Here is a 22,239-nt window from a genome sequence, read left to right on the forward strand (position 1 = left end):
AACCATTTGTTCAAAGTTGGAAGCAATTTTCAGAATTTTGCCTCTGGTTAGAAAGACAGATACCTGCGTAACAGGATTCAGATCTTTATTTTAAGCAACATATAGCCCATATATGACCTCCAAACTTCCAAATGGGCGTCACAAGGAGACTCATTACTCAGAAAAGGGAAAATCACTTCCGCAACTCTCACAAAGCAGAAATTACAAATTGTGTCCACACACAGAGAAGATTTTTTAAAAAATCTCTTAGCAGTATCTCACCTCAAATACTTAAAGAAAATCATTTAAAAATTTTTGAAGTAATTCTCATGGAGACTGATGTAATACTAAACGGAAATAAATTTACATTTTCATTCCGCTATGCCAACGGAACAGAGAACTCGCACAAATTAAACAAAACCACATAGGGATGCACTGGAAAGACAGCCTAACACTCCCAAGTTTTAACTCAAACTTATTTTTTATTAAAGTATGAATGCATTTATGCTTGAGAATAGTTTACATACATTGGAAAGCAACAAGCATATTTTCAAGAGGTGTGGGCCCTCCTCAATATGTCTCCATGCTTATTCTACATGCCTTAACATTGGACTCACACATACACTCTCACACAAACATGTATACCCACAAAACACAGACACAGAGCTATCTGCTTCAATTAGCTTTCTTTTAAGGCTTCTGTAAGGTGCCCTAGTGCCCCTAACATTACCATGATTAAGAACAAAATTGTATAAAGGAGCAGCATTACTTGCAAACTATTGATCTGCTCTTGGCCTTAAAAAATATCAAGTGAAACAAGTTTTATTTGAGTTTTATTAAACATCTGCATTTATGAAAGGCAGGACTCTACATCTGCAAACATGGGAAGGTACGGGGATCTTAACATGAGTGTCTCCACTACAGCAAACTGTCAAACCTGACTCCAAAGGAGGKTTTTTTTTGATTTTTTTTTAATCTTTCCAGCACTGCTGCTCCAGCACCCCCTGCCCGAGCTGAGCAGCCGGCAACGCGGGGCACTACGGCCCTGGGGCTGCCACGCTCACACCACTTCAAACCTGAGGTTGATGAGAAATCACAGTTCAAATACTGACAGAGCCGAGTGTCCGAACAACGTCGCTCAGTTCTTATCCACGGGCCCACTTCCTACGGAGTAAGTCAGGGTTTGAAAATGCACAGGTAACGGGGCGAGTTCCCTGACCACCACGGGGGGTTTTTCCCACCCCTTTTTGGTATCCTGCAGTACATAGTCTGAAACTGCAGCTACTGGCGCTGGGTGAAAGATGTGGCTGCAGGTATATTAAGGAAATAGGTACAATGAATAAAATAAAGAATAGCATATGATATAAAGTGTAAATACAAGCATCTTTTTTACTTTATGTTTAATCTGTGAAATGTGAATTAACTGCAGAATGCCAGGCCGTTAGTCTAAAAGGCTGCGTATGGCTGTTTTAACCTACATAGGGTCAAAGGACTTTGTGATACATCATGGAGAAAGGGTCTCCTGGACTCATTAGGGCTTTCCTGTCCTACTCGCTCTTCTGTATCAGCATCAGCGCCTAGCTACGAATGCCAGGGCAGCGAATAATAAAAATGCCTGACTGCTTTTATAAGACAAACAGGAATGAATCTACTTTGCAGTATGCACCTGAACTATAGAGACGAGAAAGGGTCAGTGATGAGAGGGTGAGAGAGACTAGGGAGGGGAAAAAAAAAAAAAAAAAAAAAAAAAAAAGAAGAAGCTCTTTTCTCACGTTTACAACAGCAGCAGATTTCAAGGTAATGCAGTTACTTTAATGATGCATATCTTTAGGTACTGAATTGCTCTTTTGATTTAAAAAGCTGGTCAGCCAAGTGTTCGGCAGTCTTTTCATTCCCCAATTTCAACTGTTGCGTATTCATCTATCAGCTCTCATTCCCTTGGCCGTTTCCACCTTTGCTGAACTGTGAACGCGTTCAGTCAGCCATCGTCAGTCTCGAATTCATGAGACACTTCCTCTGACGAACTATTCCTGTGGATCCGGCCATCGCTTTTCATGCTGTGAAAAGTCTTCTTAAAGGCCTCCATCATGGCRTGGGCCAGCTTCTTGGCCTCCAGCTTGCTCTCGCACTCTACCGCATGGCAGTCCATCTGGTAGGACAAGTCATCGTTGATCTCCCTGTACACCCAAGCAAAGATGTTTGGGCTGACGTTGTGGTCAGCAGTGCAGTAGGCTATGCGTGCGACCTGAAAGGTATCCATGTGGACCGTCGCCTCGCCTTTGAGGTCCAGGTGGTGCAGCCAGACTTGGAAAGGGCGAATTTCCAGCAGGGCGTTCGCTGGGTAAACATCCTCCCTGGCGAGCGTGTGCTTCTTCCATAGTTCGATGACYGGTTTCTCCGTGCAGCCTGACAGAAACTGCATCCCTGTTGTGGAAACCTTACCCAAATATGTCACCTGCAAAGAAGAGTAGAGAGAGGTAAAGTACAGACAGTAGACCCTGGTGATGCCTTTTGCTGTCTTGAGGAACYTAGTCTTTTACCCAGAAAATAAAAGCAACTACCCTCCCAGACTTCCCTGTCTCCCCATCACCTTCAGAAAAGCATTTTTTTTTCAAACTGGTTTCCAGGTATTTATGTCTTCAAGCAGTGACAAACCCAGACATTAAAAATGTTCAGTCTCTCTGAATTTCCCAGGATTTCACTCTCTTCAGCCCATCTGGTAACCCCAGCTTTAACGTCCATGACTGCACAGCTAAGCGCGTGTTAGCAAGTCTAAGTGCCAATGTACTGGTAGRTGCCAGTGGACTAGACCCCAGCTAACTGGGCTGCTAGCCACCACCTTTAATTTTCTATTATATTCTAACAGTTTATTTATATCATATTTCAAATGTTAATATTAGGGAGGCTGAGAAATTCTCCGTTTGACAACATAAGCCTGCCAGGGGTCAAAAATGGATGATCACAGAGGAGAATTTCAAACTATTTAAATGTATTTTCCAAAATGATCCTGTTTTTCCAGCACATCTACTATTTCTACTGAAGTATTAAGCCAGGAATAACTCAGAAATGTTCAAAAATCTCCCTTCCCTTATGAGCTGCAGGGTTGGGACATTTCTTAAATTGATTTAAGAAAATATCCCATTTAAAAAAATCTAGTATTAAAACCAGCTTAGTTTAATCACATCATCTCTTTGCTTTTATGTCTAGCTCTGTTGAGTAAATATCCTGTTAGCCAATCTGTACAGGAAAGCAATGAGTMTTGACTGCCATTGCCATATTTTGTTCACCAAAAATCAAATTCACTGAATAGCCCATTTCAATATATCATATGAACCCTGTGGAGAAACATTCCCCTATGGCCACACAGCTTGTAAAAAGACATTCTTCCTCTACAGCTGAACGGAAGATTACTTTATCTAGGAAAAGAGAGATTTTCTCTAAAAAAAGAGAGATCAACAACTAAATAAATGCAATTACACAGAGGATTCTATTTATTGCTGTTGTCAGAATGCCACATCTAAGAGCAAATATATGAAAGCAAAATTACTCCTAATTTGTCTCTTGCAGCAGTAACTATGTGAGACCAAATCCTAGGCCTCCTGCTTGGTCTCTTATGATCTCATGAGCATTTTATTGAAGGCTTTGAAAAAAAGTAACTACATTTGCTTTTCAAAATAATTTCTTCAAAATGCAGTGTTGAATACACAGTATCAGTTATTTTTATCTTTGATATGCATTAAAAATGTAAAGAAAAATATGGGATTTCCAGATGTTTARACACTTCAGAAATCTTACCCATGAAGAATACAAAATTTTCATTCCACACAAAATTTTCACCAGAGAAATATTTTGCTGCAAACTTTATAGGTTTTGTTAAACTCAGAGACCTAAACMAAGCCATAATTAGGAATAAGCTTACAAAACATTATTTGGAAGTCCACGTGGCTTAACATGCCAGTCAAGAAAGCAACTTCTTTGCACTGTCATTGCAAAATGAAAAGTCTTATTCTTTGCCTCTAAATATTCATGCTTTGCACTGGGAATATTCTAAATCTTATAAAGCTTTATGTTTTTCCAACAGTGTGAACCACAACTAGAACAGTTACCAATGCAAGTCCTACCAGTGCTCTGTTTTACTTTATCAGTGATGAGAGCTGAAGTTCTCTAAAGCACTGTAGAATAACTTGAAAGAAAGCYGCAATGCTCACAGCTTGAGCTAAGCATGTACAAACAGCACAAAAAAGACCAAGCGGGAACGTGCCTGCAGCATCCTGAAGGGCAGCTCAAGATGCCCTCGCGGTCGCGTTGCTCTGAACGCAGCAAGAGTGGGGTGCCCACCTCCACGCTCAGAAGCATTTCGTATTTGCAGTGCAGCTAATAAAAGGCGAGAGCGCACACTGCAAATTAATTGTGCGTTTGGGGCCTGCTGCAAGAGGAGGAGTCCTTCGCTGGCTCCAAAGGGATCTGCACCAAGCCTCGGAGCTGGGAGTCACAYGGGAGACCAGACCGAGTTTGATGGTCTCGCTGCTCCTTCCCCACTGCTGACAGCAAACCCCTTGTCTAAACAAACATGAAGTTAAAAAGAAAAAAAAAAAGGTTTCCCTACAAATAAAGAATAAAGTTACTAGATGAAGAATAGTGATGAGYTACTCTGAAAAGCAGAAAGTGGCTGAGACAAAAATAACTACTAAGAAGGACAGGGTGATGGCTTGGTTACCAAAGTGGGACTTACTGGTCTGACTTACTGTCCCAATTCTGTCACAGTAACTGTGTGGAAACCTGGGGAAAGATGCTTCCTTGAATAACACTTTGGATCTCCGTTCAATACATTCATTTTCCTGAGGATATACTCATAAATATTTCTAAAGTACTTAGACGTTTCACTGAGTCCACAAGTGACAGAATATATAAGGAAAACGTCTGCCTAAGAGTCTCTTCTGTACTGTGTGTGTCATACAGAAACACCAACATCTGTTATCATTAATTTTTTTAACAATCAAAATTTTCCTATTGAGATACAAGCATTTCAGAAGAGCAACACTACTGAACCTCTTAGTTTAGGCAGCCATCTAACGTTTCACTGCTTGGTGGCCCCCGGCAAGGTACAGAACAGGGACGCAGAGGGCTGGCAAGAGTCCGTGAGTATTTGGCACAAAATAGCCACCATTCCTTTCAGAACAAAGATTTCTTCATGATTAAGTATTACCTACATGTTACACATCATACATTAACCCATCTAGAACCGGCTAATTTAGCAACCTAGCTAGTAACATACACAACTGCAGGTACTTCACCAGTATAAACTAAAAATGGCACAAGGCGGATTTATCAGGCGGTTCTGCCTGGGGTGTCAGTCACAAGGCGACCGATCCCACACCCAATGCTACCGGCGCTTTGGCCCCTACTCCCATCAAGCGTCACCCGCATCCACTCTTAAAGCAAGTATCTTAAATGCATAGAAATCTCTGGCCACGCACATCATTAGAGTAAAGCTATTGAAACACAATCAATTTGTTTTCCGACTTCACGTTTGCCAACCAAAGATCAAACTATTCCCTCCCCTGCCACGCCACTGCCACCAAACRTACGTATGACACGAAACGCAGCTGTGGTTTCAGCACTTCTGTGCTTGCAAAAACTCAAACCGTTAGCAAAAGTCAAGATGCTCTGAAAAGTTCCTGATTTTGCCCTAGAGACTCGCCAACACCAATGTTTGTATCTGACTAAAGTGCCCTTGATGTGAAATACGGTGCCTGTTGCCCTTTCATAATGCAGCTGCAGCTTGTTGACAAATGAAGATGCTTTGTGTCAAAGTACATGAAAATTAATCGATGTCATCTGTCACGTCCAGTCCCACACATACAAAAGCACACTGCTGTTTTAAACCATTTCTGTCCAGTAGATTACAGGGAAAATACATGTTTTAATAACTACGCTTGATGGCTTACACACTTTGAAAAGACCAATGTAGCAGCTGCCATAGAAATTTTCACTTTTAGTGCAGCCTAATTTGTCAGATGTAATGAGGGAGATTTATTTTCTCTACTCTAAATTCTTCTCCTCATAATTGACTTCACATTGTTTGCTTTCAGCTCACTGGAAGACGCCGAAGAGCTCAGCTCTCGCGAGCGCACAGCACGCAACGCCAGCGGCGCGGCCGTGCTCCGAGCAGCCCCAGCTCCCCTCCGCAGCAGGGACGGGCCCCCAGGCAACGCCGCTCCGACTCAGGGGCCTCCCCTAGGCACGCGCCAGCTGGGCAGCCCAATTTCCGTTCCCCCTGCCCGTCCGCACGGGCTGTCCTTGCTCAGGGAAACCAGACCCGAGTCGCAAACAGGCGCGATGATTGCATTGCCCAAGGGCAGATGCTCTGCGGGCCCACGAGCACGTACGCGTGCAGGGCTCTGAGCTCGCTCAYTGCTCAGGAACACGATCAAAGGATCACATGGAAAACGAACTGCTTAGTCATTTTATTACTATGTTTCTTTCTTCCACAACAGGTTTCAGGGGTTGTTGTCAACAAAATTAACCAATAAACAGAGTTAATGAAGAAAATGAGAAAAAATTAAAACCAACAGAGCACTAAATCAAAGCAATCAACAGCTTCCCCTGCATATTGACAGTCACCAGCGCCTAGGTCCTGACATAAACTATCAGATATATTATTTTCCCAAACAGCACAACCACAGAACGTGACAACAACAAAACCCAGCGTTTTATGCCYGGTCCCAGAGAGCTGTTACAGTACCAAAGCTTGCTCTGTAAGCTGAGATGGGAAGGTGAAAGCCAGCTTAGATGCTAAAACTACCTTAGAGGAACTTTAATGTTAAGCAGAATCTTTGTAATGGGCAATACTGTATTTTTGTCAAACTATGTTTCTATTCTTTAGGTCTCAAATCTTGCATAGTTGCAACTTATGTTTAATCTGAAGATAAGTAAGATACTGCACACTCAGAGGTGAGGCAACCGGGGGCATCTTAAATGGTCCATCTCATAGCAAATTTCTTTTAATGCTCCCCTTTGCATCCTTGATGTATTTTAATATTCAAGGTTTAAAAATTGCAAGTGCATAGAGTTCCCAGCTCCCTCGGCTCCCCCCCGACAACATCATTACCTGCTCCCAGGTGTGCCCCTCTCATAGTTTGCAGCATTTTCTCTGCCCCTAAATACTTAATATTGACTGTGGTTTCTGCAAGCCGATAGAAGACACAGCTTTTACTTCATAAAATGTAGACACTGTCTCTTCAAAAATATTTAATCCTCTGACATTCTTATCCCAATGGATAAGAACTTATGTTTCACATTTACCTTAAACAGTTAGAAAGCAAAAAAGCAAGAAGAAAAATTGCAGCAGGCGTTAGGGGTCAAACATGAGGACATTTCAAGTACAAACGCTGAAGTAAATGAAACAAGTGGGACYGGGAGGGATGGGTAGAAATCTCTGCTTGATGACAGCATAAATTATAGTGGCTCCCTCTAACCTGAAGAAAATTTAAAAAAAAAAACAACAGCTCCTGCATAGAAACGTCAGCTACTGGCGAGGCTGCCAGGCTGCAGCCAACTTCCCACCAGCCAAAGGAACCAACCGCCGGTTCTCAGTCGCACCGGGGCCTTTTACAAATCCGCTCCAATATTTCACATGCGAACCCTGGGGCTCTTCTCTCGGGTTACAAACCCGCCTCCGGCCCGCTCGTCGCCCTCGGCGTGATGCCCATGGGACSGCGCTCGCCTGCATCCAGAGCCCCCGAGCACCGTCGGTCTCGCCAGTGCTCTCCTCGCGCTGCCTAACGTGCGTGTGCTTGGTACCGACAAAACCTTCAACCATTCGCACTCCCAATAAGGGAAGGAAAAAGCACCCGGGAGAGGCAACTTCACATTTTGGGTTGTACTGCAGCTGCCCAACAGCAAAGCCTCCTGGAATGGGCTTGCTAGTTCCCTCCCAATAGCTGCCTAAAGTGTCAGGAGAGGTGGTAGGCGCCACTGAAAAGTCCAGGCACAAGGAGATGGGCAGAAACGAAAYCATTTCTGCTTACAGAGCAAGGGGAAACTCCTACGGCTGCGTTCACCCTTCTTCTGCACGAGAAGAGATCTGCGCGCAAACGTGGTGCTCTGCATGGAAAATACTTTCCTTAAAGTTCTTCCCTAATATTCTTACTCAGGTCTCTGTTCGAACAAACTTATCAGTCATTCTTTTCTCTCTGCTATTTTTTTAAAACCCTTTCCTCCTGCTTTTTCTAGAAAGGAGAAGTGAGAGAGGGAGAGGCAGAGATAGCAAAAAGAAAGAAACCTATAAAAGCTTCACCTTTAAGAAGCAGATACTTCCCATCAAGAAGAGTATTTTAACAATCTCAGCAAAAATGTTTATTGTCCTTAGATGCTGTTTTTGCTCAACAGAAAATGGGCACTGAAAACTGCCTCTTGTGAATTACTGTCTATTTTGCAACACAAATTCAAAGACAAGATAATCTGACCCTGTCTTTCTGTCTGGGCAAATTCATCCCAGTATTTCCTCACTGAGAAACCAGCATGTGTGTGGGAACAATTGTGGGGAGGCAGATGTCAAATCTGAGTCTACGAGGAAAAGAAATGTTACCTTTTTTTCCCCCTTCCCCTAATCTTTGCACGGAAAATTTTCAGGTGCAGAATCACTTCAACCGAAGTGGCGTCCAGTCTGCACTGCCTTGCCACAGCCTGCTCCGACACTTCTGCTGCAGCCCTAACACACAGCGTTACTTTTTTGAGATCTCCTCCTTCCAGTCAAGGATGGCAAAGCAACTCCAGTGCAATAAGCAATCAGTCTTGAAGCACTAGGGCAAAATCAGGCTAGCAGGTACAAAACCATCCTAAACATAGCCTCCCCAAATCCTCCCCTGCACCCGGGATGGCCCAAAAGGGCCAAGTTTGGTATTCCCAGCCCCAGAAATGGTGTCAAAGACAGCAGCTGCAACCCTGCAGTTCCTTGCTTCAGCACTGCCATCGCCTACAAGACATTACCCAGCGGTTAGTTCTTGGTTTCCCGCCTTCACCTACACACCACAGTGACTTTGTGTGGTCCCCTCAATGCATTCATTTCCCCAAAATCCTACATGATAATTTGGCAAAAAAAAGATCACAGGCATTTCTTGTGATGAATTGCACCAGAATACAGACAGGCACACAGATACTATTTTAGTTAGCAATGGAAAAAAAACCCATAATAATAAAAAAATCATAAGACATCTTTAATTAACACCACAGTTGTTGGCATGGACAGAGCACCCCATGCCAGAAAGGGCGCCTGTCTCCCTGCAAAATGGCTGTCGGCTCAGCTCTCCTCCCTCTCAGGTAGCATAACCCCGCTGGAGTCTGGTGGCATCAAGATTCAGAGCTGAAAAGTGATTTTTGGCTCTGGAGGAAAAACAAAAATATCCCAGACATTCCATTGGATCACTAAGCAAATATTGTGAACTGCCTGCAAGCAACATTTGCTCAAGACCCAACAAACTMACTCAGTTAATAAAAAAGAAACAAGGCCATACAGTTTCGCTGCAGGCTGTCACTGCTTCCGCAGCCACGCTGCAGGCAAGCTAGCCCCGGCCCTCACAGCACAAACACGGGCTGCTCCGCACAAAGAAACACTCAGTAAATGCAGTTACGTGGCTTGGAGAAACATGCACAGAACCTTTTCATTCCAGAGAAGAAATTCAGAGTAAGAACAGCCTGACTTGGCCAACTGTTTAATGGAAAATAACCAACAAACAAAAGCAGCAAGAAATACATCCAAATCTCAGCACCTTCAGACCCCCTCTGCAGAGCCCGTTGCTCTGCAGCAGCTGCTCCTCCACGCGAGGTCCAGCCCTCCGCCAGGCCCGCGAGCTCTTCACAGGTGCCGCTGTTTTTCCACGTGTGGCTCAGATGTGGCAGTGCAACAGTTCCCCTCTTATCTACGTCCCAGAAGGGGACCAATACACAAGCAAGGGGTAAAGTGATAGCCCTGSGTGGTCACTCTGGACACAACTCAATCCTCCAACTAAATTCCTTTAAATGATGCAAAAGGTCCRGGTTTTTTTTAACCCATCATTATTCTTTCAGGTTTTAATAGCCTCTGTGCTTTCAGGTAGTTCCAGCTGGTGAAGGAGAAGGAACAGACACRGCACCATGAATACTTGCCCTGAGACAGAGCCGTACGCAACCTCCACAGCGCAGCCAAGGTGGGAGAGAAGAGGAATGCCAACTTTTGGCAAGTTTAATATGAATTAGTGAAGAAMTGCACTGGAAAAGAAAAGATTCTAAGCTCAATAGCCCTATGAATAAGAAGTGCAGCAAAACGGGCAGGAGACCCGCATGGGTGAGCAAGGAGCTCTTGGCCAAATTCAGACAGAAGAAGAAAATACACAGACTGTGGAAGAGGAGACAGGCTACTTGGGAGAATTATAGGAATGCAGTCAGAGTATGCAGAGATGCTGCGAGCAAGGCCAAGGCCCAGTTGGAATCGAGTCTGGCAAGGGATGTCAAGGACAACAGGAAGGGCTTCTTCAAACACATCAGCAGCAAGAGGAGGACTAGGGAAAATGTGGGCCCACTACTGAATGGGGCAAGGGCCCTGGTGACAAGGGATACAGAGAAGGCAGAATTACTTGAATGCCTTCTTTGCTTCAGTCTTCACTGCTAAGGGCAGCCCTCATGAATCCTGTAGGCTGGACGTGAAGGAGAAAGTCCGGAGAAGGGAAGACTTTCCTTTGGTTGAGGAGGAAAGGATTAGAGACCTTCTGGGCAGGCTAGACATCCACAAATCCATGGGCCTGGATGGGATGCACCCACGGGTACTGAGGGAGCTGGCGGACGTTGTTGCCAGGCCGCTCTCCATCATCTTTCAAAGGTCCTGGAGAACTGGAGAGGTGTCTGAGGACTGGAAGAAAGCCAGTGTCACTCCGGTCTTCAAGAAGGGCAAGAAGAAGGACCCAGGCAACTCTAGGCCAGTCAGCCTCACCTCCATCCCTGGAAAGGTGATGGAACAGCTCATTCTGGAGGTCATCTTCAGACATACGGAGGAAAAGAAGGTGATCAGGAGTAGCCAGCATGGATTCACCATGGGGAAATCCTGCTTAGCCAATCTGATAGCCTCCTATGATGGAATGACTGGCTGGGTAGACGAGGGGAGAGCAGTGGAYGTTGTGTACCTTGACTTCAGCATGGCTTTTGACACTGTCTCCCATAACATCCTCCTAGAGAAGCTCAGGAAGTGTGGGTTAGACGAGCGGACAGAGAGGTGGATTGAGAACCGGCTGAAAGGCGGAGCTCAGAGGGTCGTCATCGGTGGCATGGAGTCCATTTGGAGGCCTGTGGCGAGTGGTGTCCCCCAGGACTCAGTACTGGGTCCCATCCCATTCAACTTTTTCATCAATGACCTGGGTGAGGGGACGGAGTGCCTCCTCAGCAAGTTTGCTGATGATACCAAGCTGGGAGGAGTGGCTGACGCACCTGAGGGCTGTGCTGCCATTCAGAGAGACCTGGACAGNAATCTGATAGCCTCCTATGATGGAATGACTGGCTGGGTAGACGAGGGGAGAGCAGTGGACGTTGTGTACCTTGACTTCAGCATGGCTTTTGACACTGTCTCCCATAACATCCTCCTAGATAAGCTCAGGAAGTGTGGGTTAGACGAGCAGACAGAGAGGTGGATTGAGAACCGGCTGAAAGGCAGAGCTCAGAGGGTCGTCATCAGTGGCGTCGAGTCCATTTGGAGGTCTGTGGCGAGTGGTGTCCCCCAGGACTCAGTACTGGGTCCCATCCCGTTCAACTTTTTCATCAATGACCTGGATGAGGGGACGGAGTGCCTCCTCAGCAAGTTTGCTGATGATACCAAGCTGGGAGGTGTGGCTGATACACCTGAGGGCTGTGCTGCCATTCAGAGAGACCTGGACAGGCTGGAGAGCTGGGCAGAGAGGAACCTCCTGAGGTTCAACAAGGGCGAGTGCAGAGTCCTGCACCTACGGAGAAATAACCCTAGGCACCAGAACAAGCTGGGCGCTGACCCAGAGCTGGAAAGCAGCTCTGCAGAGAAGGACCTGGGAGTGCTGGTGGGTGAGAAGTTGACCATGAGCCAGCAATGTGCCCTTGTGGCCAAGAAGGCCAATGGTCTCTTGGGCTGCATTGGGAAGAGTGTTGCCAGCAGGTCGAGGGAGGTGATCCTGCCCCTCTACTCAGCCCTGGGGAGACCTCATCTCAAGTACTGCATCCAGTTCTGGGCTCCCCAGTACGAGAGAGACATGGAGCTACTGGAGAGAGTCCAGCATAGGGCTACAAAGCTGATCAGAGGGCTGGTGCACCTGCCCTATGAGGAACGGCAGTGAGAGCTGGGCCTCTTCAGCCTGGGGAAGAGAAGACTGAGGGGGGACCTGATCAATGTGTATAAGTATCTGAAGGGAGGGTGTCAAGGGGATGGGGACAAACTCTTCAGTTGTCCCATGTGACAGAACAAGAGGCAATGGGCAGAAGTTGAACCACAGGCAGTTCCGCCCAACCGTGAGCGGGAATTTCTTCCCTGAGAGAGTGACGGAGCACTGGACCAGGTTGCCCAGAGAAGTTGTGGAGTCTCCTTCTCTGGAGATCTTCAAGGCCCGCCTGGCTGCAACCCTGTCTAACATGCTTCTAGGTGACCCTGCTGAGCAGGGAGGTTGGACTAGATGATCTCCAGAGGTCCCTTCCAACCTTACCGATTCTATGATTCTATGAGCTACCATTGACAGCTTAATTTGTAGACTCTGACAAAAGAAAAGCAAACAAGAAAAATCCCATTGGCTCCACAACACAAATAGCCTGGGATAAACAAAGAAGCAAGCCGAACTCTCTGCTGAAAACGCAGTCCTGAGAAATTCAGCTGTCCGAGCTCTTCACCTTTTAGCTCTTCACCTTTTATCACATCAGACTGCTGCTCAGCAAGTCTCACTGCAAACGACCCTGGATATTAAACTGCCATCCTCAGTTAGACCTAAGAGCACATTCCTTGCATCCAGTGACTAGGAGTCGCTGCCCAGTTGGCAAAATAGCTAAGCCCAAGCACGACCTCAACAAGAGCCAGCTCTGTGTCATCCTCTGCATTGTTTTCTACAATGTCCCATCAACGACATAAGGATATGCTTTTGCATTTAATTTTCCACTGGACAGGAAACTCTTTCTGTGGTTTGGCTTGYGGGGATAAGTCTGAAATCAAGCAGAACTGGCAAACTGGAATTACTTGCACTTGGAGACRCTTGGGTCTCAACTGGAGTGGAAGATTTCCTCAGCACTATTTAAAACTCAAATAATCAATTAATTCTAACATGTACTTTAAAATGTTGTAGTGCAAGACATAATTGAATCAACAAAACACTGATCATACAGGAAGTTCCCTTCCAACCTTACTGATTCTATGATACACGACCTCAGCAGGGCTGCTGGACACCCCACTGCACAAACTAATGGTTGCTTTTATTCCTAAGTATTTTCTTTATCTTGTTAATTGCTACGTTTCATTTTGTTATTCTTCCTACTTTGTCTCCTTTCATTGCCTCATATAACTCCCCTTTTTAATGCCAAGTTACTGCTGAGATGAGATTCATGCTTGTATATACCAATTCATTTCCCGCAGTCCTTTGGGAGTCTTCCCAGGGCAAGCAGAGGAGATGTGGAGGCAGCCAAGGGAGTGAGGAGAAAACCAACTGTGCTTCAGCTTCTAGCTGCAATTCCTTGGAGTTTTCTTCACACAAAATCTTTCCAAAACCTACCCTGGGGCATCTCAAAAACTCCATTTTGACAATGTCCCTCTGTCAGAACAAAGAGGCGTAACTTTGCACGATCACGATCCCCCCCCCCAGCAAACACCTATCTTCTCATTTTATGTTCAAATTACACACAAGATTTTATCCTATACGTTTTTATGACATTTACATGGGGTAGAAACCAAGCATGAAAATGTGAGTAAGCAACTTAGCATGTTCCAGAAAGCTTTTTGCTCATAAGTTGCTCACAGCTGTTGTCTGGGAACGAGCAAGCGAAGGAGCACGCGGCTGGAGGGGGAAACCGGCTGTTTGCTTTTACTTTGCTCCTCTTCCTTTCCAATCTACTGAAAGCTCCCCTTGGCACCAGTCCTACAAAAACTTATGCAATTGAACTTAATGGAGCATGCATAAAGCTGAGTACAGGAATAGCTGCATAGTTTGGGCCACTGTTTCCACTGAGTTACAAGCATTCTTGTACAGCRTTTTACATATTCTCCAACACTTTGCATGCCGAAATACTACCAGAAAACCATGCAGAATTGAAGTTTTTCAGGATCTTTTATTGTTAAAAGATCTGTTCTAAAGAYTCCCTTCTTTGAGCATTCTCCACTAAATCCCTGCACTTCCTCTAGTTCTTCCTTTTAAAATAAGACGCCAAATAACAAGAAGGAACAAAGCTCATGCTATTAAGGTCTTCAGTTCTGGATACCRAGTATCTTAACTGCGCTTGCTACATGGCAAAACTTGACAATGCCTGAAATTAAGAACAAAAGAGCAAGGAATCAGCTTCAGTGTCGACGGAAGATGACTGCCAAATTTGTGTTTCAGTAGAAGCAGCATTAGGCCTACATCGCACTACTAATAGATGAAAAAGAAAAAAAAGAAAACTAAACTATTTCAGTTGTTCTCCCTGAGTGCTGTAAGATCAGTCAAATTCAAAAAAAAAAAAAAAAAATGAAGCAAACCACAGAGAGAGCAGACTCCGAGGAACGGCAGCACTTACTCCTTTCGCTGTTCTCTACCCACGGCAAATGAAATGCGTTTCCCGAAGAGAAAGGGAGACCACACAAATACCGCCCCCAATATAAATGTAACTCTACCTGCGTCTCCTATTAAAGCACTCTGCCATTAGTTTTACATCTTCTTCCTGCAGCACCATGTGAAATGAGTTCCATGAGTCAGCAAAACCCTTTGAGATTTCTACAGCTGTCACAATTTATAGCATCTCCGGGAAAAGTCTTATTCCGAGGCGGCAGAAGAAATACTGCACCTACACTAGGCTGAAGCGTTCTCGCTGCAGCGATGACAAACAGACTTTGCATATTTCAACTTAATAAAAAGCACTAAAGACATTATTAAAAAGAAAATACAGTTAAACAACTCTCTTTATTGCTAAGAGAGTCCTTAGATAAATACGCCTGATTTATCATTTGTGTTTGCTTTATCAAACTCTGGATGACGGCTACAGCGACGCAGGCTCTGCGCAGGCAGAAAGAATATRATGTCGCTGCCTCGAAGGTTTCTGACACTGCATTACCATTAACAGAAGATTTCCCACTCAACAGTGCAACAGTTTGTTAGCAGACTAAACAAAAGATAAAAAAACCAAAACATGTCYGACAGAGCACAAGGCTAGAAGATGATGATGCCGTGGGGATGTCAATTCGTTTCGAGAGCCGTGGCTCGCAGAGCTTCCAGAGTCCTGTTTTCACAGCGGATGCAGTGTTGCCCTGTGTCTTCACACTGCCCCACTCCTGCRGCGTGGGTCGGATGGGTAACATCTCTCCCAGAGGAGGAGCGGAGCCCAGCACGACCGCCGGCCCCGTGCGGACCCCCCCCTGCATGGGGGATTTGCAGGACATGCGGCACCACGCCGAGCGCCCAGAGGCRGGGCGAGGGGCCGAGGGCCTCCTGCCTCGGCGCAGCTGGCGCTTGCAGGGACCACCTCCGGCACCACCGCGTTCCCGCACCTCGGCCCCGCTCACGAGCTGCTCACAACCCCCCAGCAGCTCAGCTCCCACAGCCTGGCTCTACCAAGGCCAAAAACCTCATTTTCCTTGCTCTCTGTGGCCCTGGAGTTGACTTTGCAAGGACTCGGTGACAAAATGTACAGCAAATAGCTATATTCTATTATTTTATACTCTATTATATTCATGTATTAGATGCTGGACAAACTGCTACAACTTTTAGGGACATAAAAAAAAACTATTTATGGTGGAAATAAATAAAGGTTTTGCTGGGGTTTTTTGACATTCATCATCTTAACATAAAAACACTGTCTAGAAGCAAAACACATCGTCCCTATGCAGACGGGCCATTCACTAGCACGATAAGGTCTTAGCCCCTCCACCCCCACCAAAAAAAAATTAGTAATACACTGCTAGCTGTGAACGCAATATATATCTGGTAAAAATCTCAGAAGTCTGATCATTGAGTGCTGTCTATATACATAATTACTTGAACGCTTTCCATCAACAAGGTGTTTTGCAACTCTTTATTAAAGAGCTTCATCTTCTCAGTTTATTGCCAACCTACACTCACTCTTCTCTGTATAGCTATTAAAAAGTATTTAACAGAACAAGCAGAGTGTTTTAAGAGTCTGTGGTCCAGCCCACGCATTACTCCTTCTCCAGCACCTCCCAGCATCAAACATGCAGGGGAAGAATAAAGAAGCACTGACCCAGCTCCAAGTCAACGGCCCAGACTGGACAAAACTGCTCACGGCAGGAGGTTTTTGCCTTCCCCCACCCGTAGGAACCTAGACTTTCCAGGCATTTCGGGAAGGCCCGGGCTTCTAGAGCGCTCGCTCCGTTTGCTTTGGGATGCTGACAGAGAGACTTTCCAAAGAGCACAGACAGCAGCACGTCCAGCCTTAGAAGAAAAGCTGACCACTACTTCAGTACCTGGAAATACAGACAGAAATTGGGCAAGAGAGACTGGTGTTTGTATTAAAAAAAATGAGAAATTACTGGACTTTGAAAATTCTCTAGTTTTCCCGAGCCAGGCTTACGTGAGCAAAGTCACTCTCGCTCTTCGGGACTCTGATTTCATCCTGCTAGGAGACATGGTTGTGCTTTCAGTCACAAGGTAAAAGTCACAAGAGCTCAGGCTAAACCTCTCCCAACAAGTTGTGTTTCCTACCAAAGCTACTCTTATTTCAGTTATATTTTTTAAAAATAGAAAATAACATATATTTTAGTTTTAGTTATGCACAAGCTTACATGAGATATCATAATAGAGAATAAAAAGTATTTTAATTAACACAGGATTTACTTTAGATTTATTTCTTGCTAAACACGTAGCTATTTGCAGTAAAAGCACACCCTACACTACTAGTCCCCTGTTATCTGTCTCCAGCCTTTTACGCTCCTCCTCTGCTGCCCCCTCATCAGAACAAGCTGGTAGCTCTTGAGGGGCAGAAACCTGACCGAAGGTTCTTTAATTACAACACAAAGCGAAAAAACAGCATTGAAGCTCAAGCCATGTATGTAAAAATCAGATCTGCACAGGCCAAGCAGCCTACTCCTATGAAGGAATCTTGCTTACAAGAAAACATCTTGCTTCTACAAGAAAGCTACCAAAAAAGAAGAGAGAAAAGTGTCTCTTACTCCAGGCAGGGGCAGCCAGCACTAGACAGTTGCTCTGGAGGATTTTGTTTATATTTTCAGGAGAAAAAGCTGAGATGCAATTTAGTCCCTACCTGAAAAACCAACAACTACGGCAGACCACACAGACAGGCCACCTAATTTGTCTTCGTGTTTTGTCATGAGCAAGCTAAGAGTTTTATTTTAATTTAAAAATTGTAGCTATTAAACAACTGCATCCCCCTCCTCACAAAAGAACCAAAGATAGATTATAAAAATCCCTGCAATTCAAACACAGCCTCTGCAGGAAGGACGCTGTCCCTTCCACGGCAGCATACAGCCAGCAAGCTCAAACAATAAGCGCTAGTTAACTGGAACACATTCCTACTGGGTATGAACTCGCTAATGCCCAGAAATTACATTAACGCATCATCTTGTAATGCCTGGCGGAGCCTTAGGTTTCTAAGATCCAAAATTGTTCGGCAGTGCATATAAACAACTTTCTATCTGCATATATAAAGTGACACTGTGCTGTTCTAACAGGATACAATATACACATACACACTACAAAAATAATTCCTTTGAATTATTTATAGCATCTTTCTTCTCAAATAAGCAGTTAACAAGCTATATCGTTATATTATAAACAGCAGCTGCTTAAATATCCCAGCATAACTCAGCTCCAGAGTTGGGAACAGGAGGTGATGAATAGCAGTACCAAGTGAAACTGCAAGGGAAATCCATGAGGGAGCAGTGTGACTAACCAGACGGAGACCCGGCTACCCTAGCTGTGCCAAGAGCCACCCTTGCAAAATGGCATATGGAGTTTTCAGATGATCACAGTGCTCAGGACTTTCTTTATACATCTCATTCACAATAAGGCCCATTAGCAGGACAGTGCTTGCTAATGATCACACCAGCACGCTGCCTTTACATCTGTTTCTCACGTCTCTTAGGGAATCATGACTGCCACTGGCTGCTAGAGACRGACCCAAGCTGCAGGGTCCCAATCTCACATCATCACAGTACTGCAAGAGCCAAAAGCAACGAATCCCACCCCGCAGGTTTATTCTGCTCATTGGCTCTTGTGCTTGCCACTAAAGCTGCTGAGTGGTGACAGTTATGAGCAAGGAGCCAGAGCAGCTCCAGCACCAGCCTCTCCCCAGCGCTCGGGCTGCAGATACCTACCAATGATCCACATGCTGATGCAGGATGAAGTCAGCCAAACATAATGCCTCAATCCCAACAAAACTGGAGGGAGCTGTTTGGGAATCAGCATCTACCACAAGTCCATGAATGCCTGCTACAACTTCCACTCACTTTGCAGAGTAAATCCTGGCTAACTAAGCACCCAAGATTTAGCACGTGTGAAAACAGGTCTCCAAATATAAAGGAGAGGCATCCATGAAACACAAGTAACTTCATTACTTTCTTGCACCTGCTTTTTTTCCTCCTTGCCATTAATTTCTGTTTGCTTCATTCCATCCTATCCATGAAAGCAATGTTGGCATTGGGTAAGTGCCATTGCAACCCTGACCATCACAGGCTGGTGATGCAAACAGATGTGAGCTGCATCCACTCAGGACACTCATAGGCCATAGARCATGGAAGCTAAGAAAATTACAACAAGTGGCAACTTTATATAGGGAAGATTGGAAGCATGTTAAACAGGGAAATAAGGTATGACATGACCCTGAGGAAGCTCTTGCTGGATATACAGCCAGAGTTCCTACAATGGAGAGCAAACCAGAGCATGTCCTATGCAAGATACTACGTGGGTGCACCTGGATGATCCATAGGGACCAATACTCTCCAACTCCTTATAGCAATTCCAACGGAGATAATCTGGTCATGAAGAAATGATTAGATTGAATAGTAAACGGTTTACCCAGACATTTTTAATTTAAGATATTGGGAAGAAATTTTAGAAGGTGAACAAAAGAAATTCCACGGAGCAGTCCAAAGAATGTGCACCTCATGGGTGAGTGATATCATTGAGCATACCAGCCCAAAAAGGCTAAAAATGGAGAAGCTGTGAGATCCCAGCTGAACTGTCACCTGCACTCTCCTGGAGGTAACCCAAGAATACAACAGCACAGTACTGCACACAAAATGAAATCTACCCTACTTTATCTAGGTTGTTGCACTTTGGAAAAATACATAACTAACACAATTAGGTTTAGGAAACAAAAATTCGAGGGAAGACAAAAATCACTCTGGCTGTTAGTTACAGATTGGGTATGGACCTGTATTAGAAAACGTCTAGAAGAGATCAGGCAACCAAACATTTCTGTTTGATGTAGAACAAACTGTTTTGCAGAGTCTAAGGAAAATGGTCTTTTCTTTTAATACTTCAGGCAAGGGAGAAAGTGTCTTTCCCACTTTACAACACTCAGATTCTTTTATATAACGTGGTGTCAGCTGTAACCAAGATTTTGCATTTGAAGTAATTAAATCAAAGATGCAATGACAAGAACAAGTTTCATCCTGCTTGTTGTTCTTCCTGATTCCAATAAGCTGAGCTGCCACATTCAGGCTCTTCTKTTTTTGAAATGAAAATGAAACACGCATGCACGCACACACACACTGTAAAAGATTAGAAAAATTACACATGGAAAAGGAGACGAAAGCTCTGGGTTTTGTTAGTTKTCCCAATCATCATCTCAGTCCTGAAGTGTTCTGTAGAAGTCTACAGAAGACAAACATGAATCTTTTCATGCAGGAGATAAGGCTACACACAGCAGATTTCACAACACTTAAAGATGAGCTTGACTTAGGTAAGTGTACAATCACTCTCTTTGATTGCTACATAACCTGTAACAGAAGAAGACAAACTCTTCTAATTCAGAGTTTTCTTACTTCATCTGCTCTTCTTAGCAGATGATGAAAACCCTAATCATGCCTCAAGGACATTATTTCATGCCTAGTGCTTCCACATAACTAAACATCTCCTATGCTGAAGATCCACTGAACTCAAGGTTAGAGGGAGCTATTACTGTTCTCTTTTCCAAGAAAGGATGAGCTTGAAGTTACTAAGAAACGCAGTCAATCCTATGTGAACTCAATCTGCATTTTGGCAGTAGATAGCACAACAGCGCTTTTCAGTCTCCACTACCCTCATAGTGACTACATGTAAAAGCTGCAACAGCAGAAAGAAACATGCAATTTTGACATCCTGGAACAAAAAGAGGCTTAAAATCTAGTAAGGATACCCAGACCGGGTGAAAATAGAGGGCAGAGCCATGGGCCCCAGTAGCGTGCACAAGGCAACTCCGACCAGCTAAAGCCATGAAGGGAAAAAACACAGTCCTCTCCTCAGCAACAGCCTTGTAATACTCCTTCAAGAAGTTGTAAGACCTGGGATAGGGTCTTGTTTGATCTATCAAAATCCAGATAAACCAGCAACTGCAAAGCCCTAGCTCTGGTTCATGGCATGAATACCAAATTGTCAGACAAACATCTCTGAAGTATTTCATACTGCCCCTAAGCTATTTCTAGCCATCTCCAAAGAGGAAGGTTGCTTTGGCTTGACCCATTCTGCAGTGGGTCACCAGTGTTTGTGAAGTGGAAGAAACAAATGCGATTTTAACCTCTGACATGGAGCACAGAAAGCAAGCAGAAATGGGCCGGCCAGCACAGCCCACTGCACACTGGTGTCTGCTATTTGAAGCAATCCCACAGTTTTAATGAGGAAGCCTGTCTGATCTCTGTTCCTGCACTCTCCTCCTCAGCTGTACAGYCCGAATCCAGTCACACTACAGGTCCTGGACTGAATGTGGATCTGGAAAGCTCACAGACAGCTGACAAAAAGCCAAAGGTTTCATAAACTGTTTTCAACGTGGAAAGCTGGATTTAGTACACACGGCTAGAGGCCTGACACACAAGGTTTATGCATAGTGCAACAGTATATCAATGTCATGTAGGGAAACACAGGTCTACTTCAACTTTGCATTCACGTAAGAGCTGAACTTAAGGCTGTGCTGCCATATGGTGAAGGAGGACCATCAGCTAAGACAAATCCTTTGCTTGTCCCTAGTGTGGTTGAGACCCAGTTGCAACATCTGTGTTGCCCCAAAACAGAAATGGGATTAAAAGGCCATTCTGCTGGCTTATAATGTCTTCTGGCAGGATCAGAGCTATCAGGAAAAACCTATCAGGTCATGCAGAGAAGTCACTCTTTTGCTTGGGTGAGTCAGATTAGTGAATCAATGGCAGAAAGTTATTGTGCAAGGCGTGCCTGATCTCTGGGAGCTGACAGAGGAGGAGACTGAACAGAAAAGGACATTGCACATTAAAACAGAGTGTTTTCAACATGACCTGGAAATCCCAAGAGGTAGACTAAGAGCATGCTTTGCCATGCTGCTAGCTTACTCAGGCATACCACAAGCATCGCTCCCTTCCCAGCTCCCAAGAGCATCCCCAAAACATTCCCACCTGGAGCGGGCTGGAGTGCAGGAAGGAGGGGGACACAGAGAGGACGAAGCGGCCGACTCACTRGTGTCACGACCTCCCAGAGCCCTTCTCCCAACCAACCTTGGGAGGTCTCCATCCCTGCTGCAGCGCTAAATAGAGGGCTCCCAGGGTCCGGGTACACCTAGGCTAGGCCCTGAAAATCACACCTTTTCCTTCTTGATTTTTTTTTTTTTTCCAGAGTAAGCAAGGTAATTAACAGCTTGGCCTTTTATGACTTACATACGGGTAAGTGTATGTTTAAGCAGTGTAATTATTAGGCATTACGGATGGTGGAAACTCATACGATAAAGTAGTGCAGGAGGCCACCAGGTTACAAGAGCAGAATGCTAAAGGCTCCCAAATGTTTGGCTTTACTTCTTAAATATCTCTTTCAACACCTAAATCATCACTAGAAATCAGGCTCAGACAGAAACCTGAAAGAGAAATTGGACATATATTTTCCCATGACAGTTCATTGCTACTTAGGA

At 44.8% G+C, this 22,239-nt stretch overlaps 1 protein-coding gene across 1 annotated transcript in view; it reads right to left on the minus strand.

Annotated features, from left to right (window-relative positions):
- Positions 1 to 441: 441 nt before the first annotated feature.
- Positions 442 to 22,239, minus strand: part of PID1 (phosphotyrosine interaction domain containing 1) — a 48,377-nt gene continuing 26,579 nt past the window's right edge. Inside the window, exon 2 of the mRNA XM_085298615.1 lies at positions 442 to 2,434. Coding sequence (XP_085154741.1) covers positions 1,958 to 2,434 — 477 coding nt within the window. The 3' untranslated portion in view covers positions 442 to 1,957. The remainder of the gene's footprint in view (positions 2,435 to 22,239) is intronic.

The sequence above is a fragment of the Rhea americana genome, unplaced genomic scaffold (assembly GCF_003343005.1).
Source record: "Rhea americana isolate MKP2758 unplaced genomic scaffold, rheAme1 scaffold_14, whole genome shotgun sequence".
Classification (NCBI taxonomy): Eukaryota; Metazoa; Chordata; class Aves; order Rheiformes; family Rheidae; genus Rhea; species Rhea americana.